Source organism: Micromys minutus, assembly GCF_963924665.1.
Source record: "Micromys minutus genome assembly, chromosome: 6".
NCBI lineage: Eukaryota > Metazoa > Chordata > Mammalia > Rodentia > Muridae > Micromys > Micromys minutus.
In genome coordinates this window covers 29,221,300-29,235,357 of record NC_137975.1, presented here as the reverse complement: position 1 = coordinate 29,235,357, position 14,058 = coordinate 29,221,300, and the positions used below count along the sequence as shown (strand labels likewise).

Sequence of the window (14,058 nt, the reverse complement as noted above, 5' to 3'; positions counted from 1 at the left end):
CATTGAAGGTTCATTTCTTTACAAACTACAAAATTTACCCAGATATTGACACTCTCAGATGATCTCTTTTACTTTCAAAAATGTCCTTAAAACAGAGTGACATTGTGTTACTTGAAGTTAGCCTGGCATAACAGTGATGGAATCCATGTCATCTAAAGTGACTTGTACTATTTTGTTTCTGTCTCTGTTCTCACAGACAATGTAGAAAATGCCTTTTGAACTGACAATGGAATACTATGGTTTTTCTCACCAATTAATTAAAGTCTTGGCATACTCATTTCAGAGTTACCTAAGGATCAAAATTATGCTCTCCTCTTAAAAACAATTATATAGGAAGTATTCCCAATGAAGCATCTTCTAAGCCAACAAAAAGAAGTTTGAAATTTATTAGAGTGATTGTTTGCTGTTTAAGTGTTAAAGATCAGGTTCCCCCCTTTCCTTAACTTCCTTCATGTTACATGGCATCCAGGAGGAAATGACACCACATTCTTTACTTCTTAATTCCGTGCCACACATGAAATTCATGATAGGAAAGTGTGTAGTAAACTTCAGGTGCACAATTCCAACTCCTTCATATTCGCAGAACACATCCCCCACTCTATCTGGACGGACTCGGGAGTACAGAGCGCACTCAGCTGGGGGCTCTGTAGTTCACGTGGACTTCTGGTTTCATGTTGCACACCATGCCCAACAGCTGGCTAATCACACTTTCCACATACTTGCTGTAGCTTCCGTTCAACTCTTTTATCTTCTCTAGTGTTTGCTCTTCTATCTCATCCGAGAGGTGGCTCTGAGAGCCCATTATCTATGAAAGCAAAATAGAAGATTTATTTTAACCTATGCCAGGTTAAAGCAGTTAAATTGAGTTATTTCATAAACTTTGGCATATTTCTTTGATAGTTATTTTACCGGGTGAATTGCTTTTTTCTTTTTGCTAGAATTCTTTCTTCTGAAAACAGACAAGACCATGAAGACCCTGGTTGTGAAGGATGAACATCCCTGTTAGCATCTTCATATCAGCTCATTAGTTGACTAACATGTAATATAACAAAGAAAGTTATCAATTTAAAGGAATGCTGCAGTGAGACACAAGGAGACATCATTTTATGAAAGCCAATGGTTTGCTCATAATTTTTCTCTCTCCAAACCAGTGGTTCTCAAACTGTTGGTTGTGGTCCCTCTGGGGATCAAATGCCCCTTGCACAGGGGTCCCCTAAGACCATCAGAAAGCACAGATATTTATATTACAATAATAAGAGTAGAAAAATTTTTGGTTGTGATCCTAGCCTTTAACGGCTGAGCCATCTCTCAGAAGATGAATGGATACAAAAATTGTGGTTCATTTACACAATGGAATACTACTCAGCCACCAGAAACAATGTCTTGACCAAATTCTTAAGAAAATGGCTGCATCTAGAGAATATCATTCTGAGTGAGATAACCCAGTCACAAAAGAACAGACATAATATGCAGTCACTGATAGTGGGATGCTAACCCCAGAGGCTCGCACTGCCCCAGAAACAACTCACAGACTGTAGGAAGTCCAAGAAATAAAGAAAAGAAAACAAAACAAAACAAAAAAAAATCTTTACACAACAAGAAAACTTTGACTATTTTCATGTTACATTTTGTTTTGCATGTACTTTGTGCTCATTGTAACTATTGGGTTTTCGATGCATACTGTCAAACCTTTAAAAAGATCAAGTACTGACTGTTCATATAGATTTATGTAAAAATTATTTTTAAATCTGAAAAAAAGTACTGACAAAAATGTATTGTATAATTTTACACAAAAAATGCTTGAAATCTGTACATTTATCTTTGTTTTGTAAAATAAGTGTTAATAAAAACAAAAACAAAACAAAACAAAAGAGTAGAAAAATTACAGTTATGGAGTAGCAATGAAATAATTCTATGGTTTGGGGGTCACCACAACTTGAGGAGCTGTATTAAAGGGTCACAGCATAAGAAAGGCTGAGAACCATTGCTCTAAACCCCGCCCCTTCTCCTCTTCCTTCCCTCCCTCCTCTTCTCTTTCCCTCTCTTCCTCTTCTGAGTTTTGAGAGTGACTTTCATGTAGCCCATCTTTGCTTCAAATTCCATATGTAGCTGACAATGACCTTGACCTCTTTGTCTTCTGGCCTTTATCACTTTACTGTGTCACGTCGTCCACCTGGATAGACACCAGAACTTCATGCATGTGAGGCAAAAACTCTACCCACTAAGCAACCTCCCCAGTCTACTTGACCTTTCTTGAGGGTTTTACATTTCCTTTTTGTTTTACAAATAATCTTTGTATTTAATACAACCCCAGGCATGCATTAGTGACTAACTTCTGCTACAGAGTTGGTGGGTCATTTTAATTCCAGAGTGCTGGATCTCAGCCTTTGGGTTGTGACCCCCTTTAAGGGGTCAAAGACTCTTTCATAAGGGTTGTATATTAAATATTCTCCATATGAAATATTTATGTTATACTTCACAACATTAGCAAAATTATAGTTATGAATTAGCACTGAAAATAATTTTCTGGTTGGGTGTCACCACTGCACAAGGAACTGTATTAAAAGGTTGCAGCATTTGAAAGGGAGAAAACCATTGATCTAGAGTCTAGAAACTTATTGTATCCTAAGCTTGAAATGAAACACAATCTGGGCTGTTGGGTCTATGTTCTTTTCTGTTTATGTTAAAGAAGCAGGAGAACAAGTCAAATCAAAGACTGGAATTCTGAGAAGTCTTTGAGAGCCAAGATGACCTTATCCCAAAGGAACTGGATGGATAAGTGAGTGTGAAGAAGGAAAATTTGCATGATGTCAATTTTGTTTTAAGATAGTTGAGAGAACTGCTTAACAAAACAATCCCACAAAATGTCCCCCCCCCCTTTTTTTTTGTTCCTAAACTCAGTGAGGTGGGTTTCTACAAAAGTGAAACAAAGATTCAATAAAAGTCTTGTTATAAACACCTGAAAGGTAAATACTTTTCAAAGCATTGCCTATGCTCAGCACACACATCACAGAAGTGTGAGGCTTTCCTCATATTACAGAGAACTCAGTTTCTGTGCTCTGTAGTTTACATAGTACAAAGCTTGAACATTTGGACCTTTTTTGATAAATTGTAAGTTGATCATCCTATAGTATGCACTGGTACGGTTGAGCCAAGAGTGTTGTCATTTAAGACTGTGCCAGTGTTCAGACCTTGCCCCATATTGATGCTGGCAGTGAGAGAGTTGATACTGTGCTTTATATTTGGAATATTCAAGTGGAAAAGATAGAAAAAGATGCTGACGCCAGGAGACCATGCCAGGGAAGATCTGGTCTAATGGTTTCATACCATGCTTGATGTAGCACAGGCCATGGTTAATTTCACATGGGCACCTTTGATCACTTAGCTGTAAAATTGGCTAGGAAGTCTATTCTCAGAGTGACGAGGAGTTAGTGAGTGTCCAAATCAGAGAGCAAAGCTCCTGTCAGATTTATCCTGGATCCTTTCTGTGAAGTAACATTTCACGAGGTTAAAACTAGCCGATTTCTAAAATTATGGTCCATTTCGTTCTTACTTTAAAATCAGATGTAGTGGTCACCCCAGAAGTACTTGCAGAAAATAATCAAAGCTGCCTGTTCTTGGTGATGGCTCTCCTCTCTGTTTACCAGTTTGTTATTTTGACATGGGTCTATTGGATGTCTACTATGGAGCAGGAGTAGGAAATCTAGGTAAACCATAGAGAACACAGCAAAGAATCCATAATTCCTAGACTTACGTGTCTGCAATGGTGGGCAACCACGATAAATGCAATAGACAACGTATCATGCAGTGATAAATTCTATGGAGAAAAATTAAAGGTCATATTATTTTTCTTTTTTTTTTTTAAAAAAGAGGCCACTTTGAATCACATGGTCAGGAGGTGAAGCTACCTGTTGAGCATGTATAAAGAACATGAGTGTGTCTAATGTCTGAGCACCAGAGGGCTATGCAGTCTGGGAATGCTGCGAGTAAAGGCCTCATGGAAGCGAGATGCTCTTTCTCCTTAGGAAAAGAAGAGTAAGTGCAGTTAGAATAGAAAAGTTCAGGACTATGCAGAAAATATAAGCACCAGTCACGAGGGCTGTGCTGAGAACTGAGCTCAGAGTCTAACACCTGCTGGGCAGACACACACCCACTAAGCTCTGTCATTATTCTAACAAGGACAATTATTTGAACAGAGAACTTACTGAGAAACTTTTTTCTTTTTACAGTTGGGTCCAACTTCTGAATACCCATGAATTCTCCATGTATTTCTTAAAATAAAAGCTGTAAATGAAGATGCCTAAACTCTTGTTCTTTGTTTTGCAATGACAGGGTTCTGAAGAGTATTTATATTTATTACTTTAACGGTGTAAAAATATGTCACACAATCTAGCTTTGATAAATAGAACTTCGTGCTTCCTTCTAGACCTGTTTGCAACATGGTATAGTGTCCTTTCTGAAAATGTCACACGCTCATTTTTATTTATTATTTGACTTTGATGTTTAGTTATTTATATGTGTGTATGTACTTGCAGAGGCCCGAAAAGATACTGGATCTCCTAGAGCTGGTTTACAGGTGGCTGGGAGCTGCCAGATGCTGGGACTTGAACTCAGGTCCTCTGAAAGAGCAGAAAGTCTCTTGACAACTGAGCCACCTCCCCAACCTGCTTGTACACTTACCTTTCACTACAAGCTGCATATACGTTAAAAACGATACTGTAAAAAAAAAAAGATCCAGATGTGTTTCTCCTATTTAAATGACAAAATTAGTTGTCAAGGAATCATAGGCAAATAGCACAGGCTTTCTTTGTCTCTGCATTTCTGAAACAGGGTCAGGATGCACTGAGCTCAGCTCCTCTCACTTCCACCTCCTGGGTCTGGGATTACAAGGGTGTGTGGCATGGGGCTAGGGACAAGTATCTACTTGGTTCCGCTAAAAGAGAGTTGGTCTAACAAATTCATCCTGCACCCTAGCCTCCATAGCAGTCACCGATTCTGTTATTAAATATTAATCCACAGATATATATGCATTTCTGTGGTAAGAACACATTAACCCTTTCACTTGTTTACTTGATGATGTGACCAGGAATGCTCACTATACATCAGACAGCAATTGAGCGGCTCTTACGCATGAAAGTGAAATTAGTAGCTGAGTTGTCTAAGAGTTAGCTGGCTGTTCTGTCTCGACATTCACACACAGCGACACCTCATCTGAGCACCCGCAGGTGGTGCTGGGTCTTCCTCACCTTAGACTGCTTCAGACGGAACTCCTTCTCCTTCTGCATTCTGTATTGGTCCGTCTCCGCCACGGCTTCTTCCTTAGCTTGCCTCAGTCGCTTTCCTTTCCCTGAGGATTAACGGTAACAGAAGTAACTTTGTAACAGAAGTAACTTTGAACACTTTTTTTTTTTCTGATACAGGGTCTCACTATGTAGTCCTAGCTGACCTGGGACTTGCTTTGTGCATTAGGCTGGCTTCAGATTACGGCTGCCACTTGTGTGCTGGTGTTGAAGGTTCAGTTAAGCGCTGGTATGGTTCTTGCAGAGGATCCAATTTCAGTTCCCAGATTTCATTTCCAGTGGTTTCAACTGCCTGCATCTGAGCGTGCACACTCACGGGCACAAGCTCGCACACATAAACGCACTTCAGAAAATAGTAATCCAAAACATCTGAGCTGGAGAGATAGCTCAGCCATTAAAGGTGGCTCGTTTATCTCTTAAAGAACACAAATTAGACTAGCAGCTCGTGACTTTTCTTTTAAAGTACATTGGTGAATCTCCCCTCCCCTTCTTTTTAAAAAGATTTCCCCCTATTATGTCAAACTTCACGAAAATAATATATTTTTTTCTTTTCTTCAGTTGGATTTTTTAGAGCACAGAGCAACAACTTTCTTTCTCACTTAAATGTTAAAGTAAAAGATCTATGCGTATACCTACAGCAGTAACAGCTAGAGAACAGCTTTTAGCTGTCACCTACTCAAAAAAGACATCATTTGGTCAGATTTTATTTTCTTTTTTAATTTTTTTGTTCTGACTGGTTGCCACGCATTTTTCAGTCCACACCAACTGGGTCCTATTTAGCACTGGCAGATCTCCAAAATCATTGCAGACTGCAGCTCAGACTCTATCAAATGACTTTCAATTTTTAAAGCATTTTACTGGAATTTTTTTCCTTCCCATTTGCTACCTTAGAATGTCTGATTAAGCCCCACAACACATCAAAGTAGTTTTTTTTTTTTTCCTTTTTCTGGTAGCTTTCTCTGAGGGGGCCTTGAAAGAGGCTGTAAAACCGATTGTTTTTAATGGTCAGGAGATTTAACTAAGTAGCCTTCTTTCCTTTGATTAAGAGCAAAGGTGTAAGCCTTAAGCCATAAGACAAGGTAGATGAAAGTCTTCTACAAACACAGCAGTGAGGACCATTAGTCATGCACATGAGTTGCATTGAGAAGAGACTCTTATTAATGGCCACCACTTCCCCACCAGGCTCCACTTTCTGGGGGCCAGGCAGGAACGCTCTGCAGCTTTACAACTTTAAAGAAACTCTGACCTTTATTACTTTCTTTCAGAATCATTGCCATTTTAGATGCTGTGCTTTTTGTTTATTTGACAGAGTTTAATTCTCTGAACATGTCCTAAGTTCAGGTTAAACTTTGTTAACTGTTACTCTAAACACCGTTTAAATGAGATAATGCTACTCCTTAAGAGCAAGAAGGAGCTTTAAAAATTTAATTGTATTATTATTATTATTATTATTATTATTATTATTATTATTATTATTATTATTATTGTGTGTGTGCGTGCACGTGCGCAGGTGTGTGTGCACATGTCTGTTTGTCTGTATATGTGGATGTCAGAAGACAATTCACTCTGTAGAGTTGGTTTTCTCTTTACACTTTTGTGTGGGATCAAACTCAAATTCTGCCTCTCCCAGGCAAGGGCTTTTAGCTGTGGAGTCATCTCACTGGAACAGGAAGTTAAAAAAAAGTCTTAATATAAACACTTATCTGCCACCTGTATCTTTGTAGCATTTGTGCCAAGTGCAGATAGCTTCTAAACTTCCCTCCTAGCTGGGCAGGATTTTTTTGGTAGTTACTGAAAACATAGTTAGAATAAAGACTGAGTCACTGAGTTACTAATTACCTTCTGCATTTGGGTAGAGCTGTGGAACTCTTGTTCAGTATAGATGATTATCCCTGTTTTCACTCACTTTAAGGACAAACTCTGATGGGAACTCTTCCCTTGGTGCTGGAGAATTAGTGAAACAGCAACCTTGCCTTCTGCCTATTGGTTAATGCTTCCTGACTGTTCTATACCTAAATGCTTTGGAACCTTGTGGTTCTAAGCAGTTCGTGGCAGTAAACACACCCCGCTCACAGAGGTTCTCTCGTTACATAATGTCCTTGCCATCAGTATAAAAATACAACATACCTGTTAATATTTTCTCAGGGATGACTTGTATCCATAATTACCTTTCAGAATGAATAGGTGCAAAATATCCTTGCTCCCTATCTTAATCCCGTTACAAGTAGAATTACCCGTTTCCAACTTTTGGCTCTAGTACATTTTTTTTTAGAAGGAAAAGCTCTGTATGTATGACCCCCGAGCAGAATGTGGCACACTGCCTTAAGAGGTTCCATCCCACAGCAATGGGCTCTGGGCTGGTCAGAGATTCCCCAGTCCAGGCACCGGTCACCTGCTGAGTCCCATTCAATTACAGAGGAGAGCCTGGGGAACTGGCGCAACAGTTTTCTGGAGGACTCCACGGCTGACCCTGTGTGAGTCTGCGCACGCCACACCTGATTTAACCCAGTGGAAGAAATGGAAGCCTAAGGCTGATGGTTTACTTAGCGGTGAAGCCAACTGGCTGTGTCAAATCCATTCTCATTAACCGCTAGCTTGCTTCTGTGTATGGGAAGAGGACCCAAAAGTATACCTATGTCTATTACAACAGTTCCTATTAACTAAAAGAAGTTCATGCTTTTATTCCCAGCATATTCTTTATCAATATAGTGATGAGCACATGGGATAACCTGTATTTTGTTTTTTAATACAACAGTTTCATTTATAGGCCCAAAGTACTTACAGGGATACATAGACTTATCAGACCAAGAGTTCTGATTTGGAGCTCAGAAAATGTATTAATTGTATGTATTATGTTTTAAATATGGGTTAAATGGGTCTAGAGGGAAGGGTTGCCTTTAGTCTCCAGTTATTTATCTGGTGATTCTTGACTACCTCCTATATAAAGAGAGAGCCAGACAGAGAATGTAGAAGAGAGCAGAAAAGGTGCTATTAAATTCAGCATAATATCGAGTATGTTCATTCTGCCTCAGCTTCCAAGAAGAGCACTACCAACAAAATTTCAGAGAACATACAAGATCCTACTGGGAAAATAATAGCACATAAATCTTGTTTCTGTTTGCTCTGTGATCACTGAAAAGTTTATAGAGAGTAACGTCTTAAGCCTTAAGCTTTTCCTTAACCCCTGCCACCATCTGCATCTTTAAGCTAGCACTATAAGCCAGGGACCTAAACAGACATGGCCATCAGGGTCTCCACAAAGACTGTTGGGGACCTTCACAAAGACTATGGAGGGAGTCTGGACAGCTGGAGTGACAAACAGGGCAATCTAGGAATTAGAAAAGGACAAGTTAGTTTGGGAGAGACTGTAAATAACCCCCTCCCCCACCCAATAATGTCAGTCAGTTTTGCATGTCTGGCCTGTTGTACAGATAGACCTATTCTGTATCTAACCAGTAATTTAACTCAGAGGGACCCTGTGATGTGTTTTCTGGGAAGGAAAAGAGATATGGACATATTGGAGAAATGTTCTAGTGTGTGGGAAAAAAATTAAAAAAAAAATTAACCAGGGCAAGCTAAAGAGGATTCTGTCTAGGAAACAGACGGCATGACTCAAAGGAATTCTGCTTAGTGCATGCCTAAGGCAGACTGTGTTTGAGGATACAAAGTATTGGAGACACAAAGACACCTCTCTCTTGCTTTGGCTGCTACTAAAAATCATTTCATGGAAAATAGGGGTTTCTTTTTATCATCTCAAGAGGAAATCAGAATCACACAGTAGCTATCACAGAGAAGACGCTGAAAACTTCGAAACTATGAGCAAGCCATTTAGAATTTCTGAGTCTTTCTTCTCACCCTGATCAAAATAGTCATCTACTACACCAAATCATCCTGAAGATTAGCAAAAAATATCCAGGAGGCGTAGGGTGAAGACTAGGTGTTTATTGATTCTGAATACCTGTAGGTAGGAGACATTGATATGGGAACAGGTCTGGGAATGTTAAGAGCCTCTGGACGGCTCCTTTGACATCCAAGGGTCGATAATCAGAATACAGTTGACCATCTATGTGTGCAATTCAGGAGGAAGGATGGGAAGGAAAGATTAACATGCAAGTCATTTAGGTCTTTGTAATGTGCTCATTGTGACAATGGTGTCTGGGCTGAAATCAAAGGAGAATATACAGAATGAAGAGAGGGCTACTGTTTCAAGGGAGGGAAATTGCAACAGTCAATCCTCAAGAACAAGCATCTGGTAGAGAAGCATGGAAACCAAGAGACAGGAGGGTATGACTCATGGTACACAAACTCCAGGGAACAGAAGTGAGGCACCTGGTGAGTTAGCGCTGCTGAACATCTAGTGTGTGTCTCTACACCAGTGTAGATCTTTGGCTATAGCAGTGTGAGGTTACAAACCTTACTGTCTGATGTATTCTGAATGTAGTCCAGGGGACAGATGACAGATAATATGTGCATAACATGATAGCGCTACCGAGTGCAATGAGGAATACAGGAGTCTAAGGTAGAGAGAAACTATGAGAATTTGTGGTTAATATAGACGAGCTCTTTTGGTTGGAATGGTAAGTGAGCACAGTCGTCAAAGGGCCTTGCAGTGACCTGAAGGGGAAACCTCATCCAGAGAGAAGGAACACCTGGCACAGCGGGTCCTGAGGTATGAATGTGGCATGTTCAAAGAAGAGCAATTCTAGAAAATACCTTGGTTTGGGGGAGCTTCTGAATATGATGATAAATCCTTCTTGATCTAAAGGATGTTATTGTTTTGATCAGTTGTTAAAATCACTGGAAAAATAAATAAGTCATCAAGAAGAAAACTGTAATAAAACAAACAGCAAAGCCATCTCCAGTGACTGTGACTGTTACCAAGCCTTCATCTGCGTCTTTCCCTTCATCTCTATTTTCCTTGATATCTTAATGTACTTTTCTTTGTTATATTTTCCTTTTAAATTATAACACAACTGATCTTGGATCAAATTATCTAAAGGCTGCTACTAGACAAAAATGTTCTGGTGTTTTCTACGACTTACTCAAAAATGTGAGAACACAATATACTCAAGAAATACTCTGTTAGTGGGTGGACTATAAAGAAAAAGGAAGTATTTATAGGCCTGCAAAGTATATAAGACAGGGCTATGAAATTTTATATACAGATTTTATTTTACTGGTTTATTAAAAGTCATGCATTTATGAACCAAAGCATCTAGCTTCAGAGTGGATGTTTTATTAAACAAAGTAACTTGTTCAAAAAACCCTGTTTATCTTTAGATTTGGAAACAAATGAGAGATTTGCTGTCTTACAAAAACCGACAAGTGATATAGCCACAAAAGCAAGACTGCAGGACTATGTGAGCTGATGTTACCTAAGTAGAAAGCAGAAATATTTCTTGAGTATATTTCAGAATGATTCACTGGGCAACTCAGATGACAGATCAGGAAGACCAACACCTTGAGGTTCTTTGAATTCTGTTTATTCTTTGGAGAACTATTGATAGAAAAGGTTTCCTGGGTCCTTGCTCTGTGGAAGGAAGTTTAGAATCTTTTGCAAGTGTTGACTCAGTTACTTAGGACCTCATCATGAGGAGGTACTGTTCCCAGAGGTATTCTGAGATGGAAGAAGTGACCACGGTCAGGCGAGGACAATGACCTGCTGGGACCATGCAGTCATTAAGAAGCAGAAGTTGGATCCACTCAGGGTGGACTGAACATGGGAGGAAGCAGGAGAGTGCGTCCTTCACGAGGAAGCTTTAATATGTCTTTGATTGTTCAGGTTTTCTCATATATCCACATGTACATGTTTAAGTGTTTACCTTAGCTTTGTGGTGTGTATCAGATGATGCGGTTTGCAGCTTTTAAGGGAACACATATGCCATTCCCTGTAGCTTGAAAAGCAGGTGACTGAAGTGTCTGTAAAAGGTTATGGCACATGCTATGGGACAGTTTATAATACAGACTTTTTGTATGATGTTGAACTTCATGCATGAGAACATTTCAAAAGAACAATCTTTACATGGAGCTCTGGAATATTCTCATTTGCAAGGGTATAAATGTTACAAAATAACCATTTATTTTAGAGAAGGACAAGCCTCCTGTTCCAGTTGATGCTGGTATTTTAAATTTCTGATTCAATTCTGATTGATGCTTCTGCTCAATGCTCGGATCTGGACCTCCAGGGCAAGTCTGTGGCATTCCCTTGTAAAATATATATAAGTTGTTATAGAGAAACATGTGGCTTCTGTTTTGATTAATGAACACTTATAGAGCAAATGTTGACTCTGTGTATAGCATAGTACACTAAGCCTGTTAGTTCCTTTGCAAGTACCATGGCTACTTAGCAGGTAAGAATATAAATAAGAGCCTTACTTGGTAGGCTTAACCATCTTCTGTTAAGGTTCCTCTGCATAGGAGATGCATGCTGTAGGGCTAAACAGAAGTGATTAGACCCCTGCCATCTATTCTACAACATTTTTCTATTGTTTCTACTTACGGGACTATACTACTAGAAAAGATATTAAAACAAAATATATTTATACATCTAGTTATGTATTCAGTTTTCAGTCTAATATGTGTGTGTGTGTGTGTGTGTGTGTGTGTGTGTGTGTCAGGCCTGCCTTAGATTGCATATATATGCCATAACCTCTTTGTTCTTAGATTTTCCTGAAACAGTTAATAATGCTAACTACTTTTTTCTCTCTCTCCTTTTTTTTCCTTCTCTCCTCGAATCACCCACTGTACTGAAGCAACTGTCTGAGTTTCTGAGTTTCAGATAAATTTAAAGAAAAGATGATGATCCATTATAATGCTTACTCCAAATCTCTGCTCTGCCTATAGCCTATATATCACATTTTCAAATGAACATTTTTCTTCCAGAAAAATGATGTGTATGTGTTTATTAAAATGATGACTCTATGTGCCTCTGTTTCTCTTTTCTTCGTCTCAGTCTTTAGCACACCAAGTACTTCAGAGACCTGAGGTCTACCCATGAGGTCACATCAACAGCATCACACGCGCACTCACCCAGCCAAAGGGATGAACTAAAAACTACGGGAACACGGGAGGAGGGGCCACACAGCAAGTGTGTACAGTGGCTGCCGGTCACCTAGGAACTGAGGAAGCTGCTGTAATTATACTACCACCTGCTGATAGGGAAGGGACAAAACAGCCATATTAGGCGCAACCTATGACAGTCTTCATGGCACAAAGAGGACATTCTGGAAAAACAGAGATCTTGGCTTAGGGAGCTGGAATTCAAGATATCAGTCTTGTATAAAACTATATGAAATGTCTATATTGCATGTTTAGGAGCTGGCTGCAGACTGAGACCTGGTCTAACTCCTCTCCATTCCGAGTCGTCTCTGTGTGACCCTGAGCATGCTGTAAAATGCTGCTTAGCATCACAGCCCCTCCTCCCACAAAGATCGCTTTGCAAAATCAACGAAATCAGTACTAAGCACCATAGATGACATCATGTTTTCGACTTTTAAAATATTACCTTGGGCAAATCATGAAACCTATCTTTTGCATTCATGAATTAGAAGTAATACTGATGGCTTACTCATGCCGGGCATGTCCATGCCAGTCGGATGACTGTTGAAGACACCGACATGCAAACATGGATAAATGTCTAAATCAGAAGGCAGTAAGTGAGACTAATGCAGAAATGTTTAGAATTCTGGGAGGTAAAAGCTATCCAGAGGAGAAAAACAAGCTGTTGAGTGTTTTCCCAGTTTAATGGAACTGTCAACAGCTGCTCAAACACCATCCAGCAATTTGCTTTAAGCCGTCTTCCTCCTTCCCTGCCTTTGCCGTCACTCCCACTAGAATCTTCTCTCCTGCTGTTGCTGCTCCCGTGGCTGAGTGTTCAGACACCAGTTCACCACAAGGAAGGGAAAGACAGCTACTTCCCAGTAATGGACTTGATCCGAAACTTGCTGTTCTCTTCAGCATTTCACAGTATTGTTGCCAACTGAGGCATGGGGGTGTGAAAGAAGGTGCAGAGGTAGGCTTAAGCCCGCATCCATAACCTTATTGTCTTGGAGCTATTCATTCAGCACATGGACTCTCAAAATCATCCATCCTAATCTACAAAAAACCATTCTTTTTGTGGCATGTGGAACATACAGCCTCATAGTTCCTGCAAATGGCTTAAGCTTTCACTGGGAAAGTGCTAACATCACCATTTAAATACAGGTCTGCCTGACTAGGAAGCCCAGGGTTCTCTCCCACGTCCCTCTGCATTTTTCTGACTAGCCCCTCCGGTGGGTGACACTTACTCTTCTTTGCCTCATCTAGCTTGTCCTTGGCCCTTTTCTCTGCCTGCAGGAGCTGTTGGATCCCCTGCGACTGGCTGGTCATGGTGTCTTGCTCCAAGGAAGGTGACTTCTGTGGAAATTGGGACGCCCAAGCCCTTTTATCCTCTAATGGATCACCACAGAGCTCAGCTTGTTTTGTCAACAGTGAACACATAGTTGTTTGTTCCAAACTCTCCTGATGGGATCAGAGAGTTGGGTGCCAAGGTGAGCTCAAGGAGAAATCCAGGGAAACAAGTTAGTCACTCCAAGGCACTGACAATTCACTGTCACTGACATGAACTCATATAAGCAAGGCAACCATACAGGGCTACTGGGTTGACTTAAAGAACTGAGTAAGACATCTCTAGGTAGACTAGTTTTCATGATACCCAACCCCATGACTATACTGTCTTGTTGCTGAAATACCTTTCGGGTTACAACGATTCTCTCTGCAC

General features: G+C 40.0%; 1 protein-coding gene across 1 annotated transcript; it reads right to left on the bottom strand.

Annotated features, from left to right (window-relative positions):
• Positions 1-631: 631 nt before the first annotated feature.
• On the bottom strand, positions 632-13,667 carry ATP6V1G3 (ATPase H+ transporting V1 subunit G3; the record flags this gene model as incomplete). The annotated part of the gene is made up of 3 exons (XM_080918158.1): positions 632-805; positions 5,247-5,347; positions 13,586-13,667. 3 exons carry the CDS (start codon positions 13,665-13,667, stop codon positions 632-634), a joined length of 357 nt encoding a protein of 118 aa, XP_080774284.1.
• Positions 13,668-14,058: the final 391 nt, after the last annotated feature.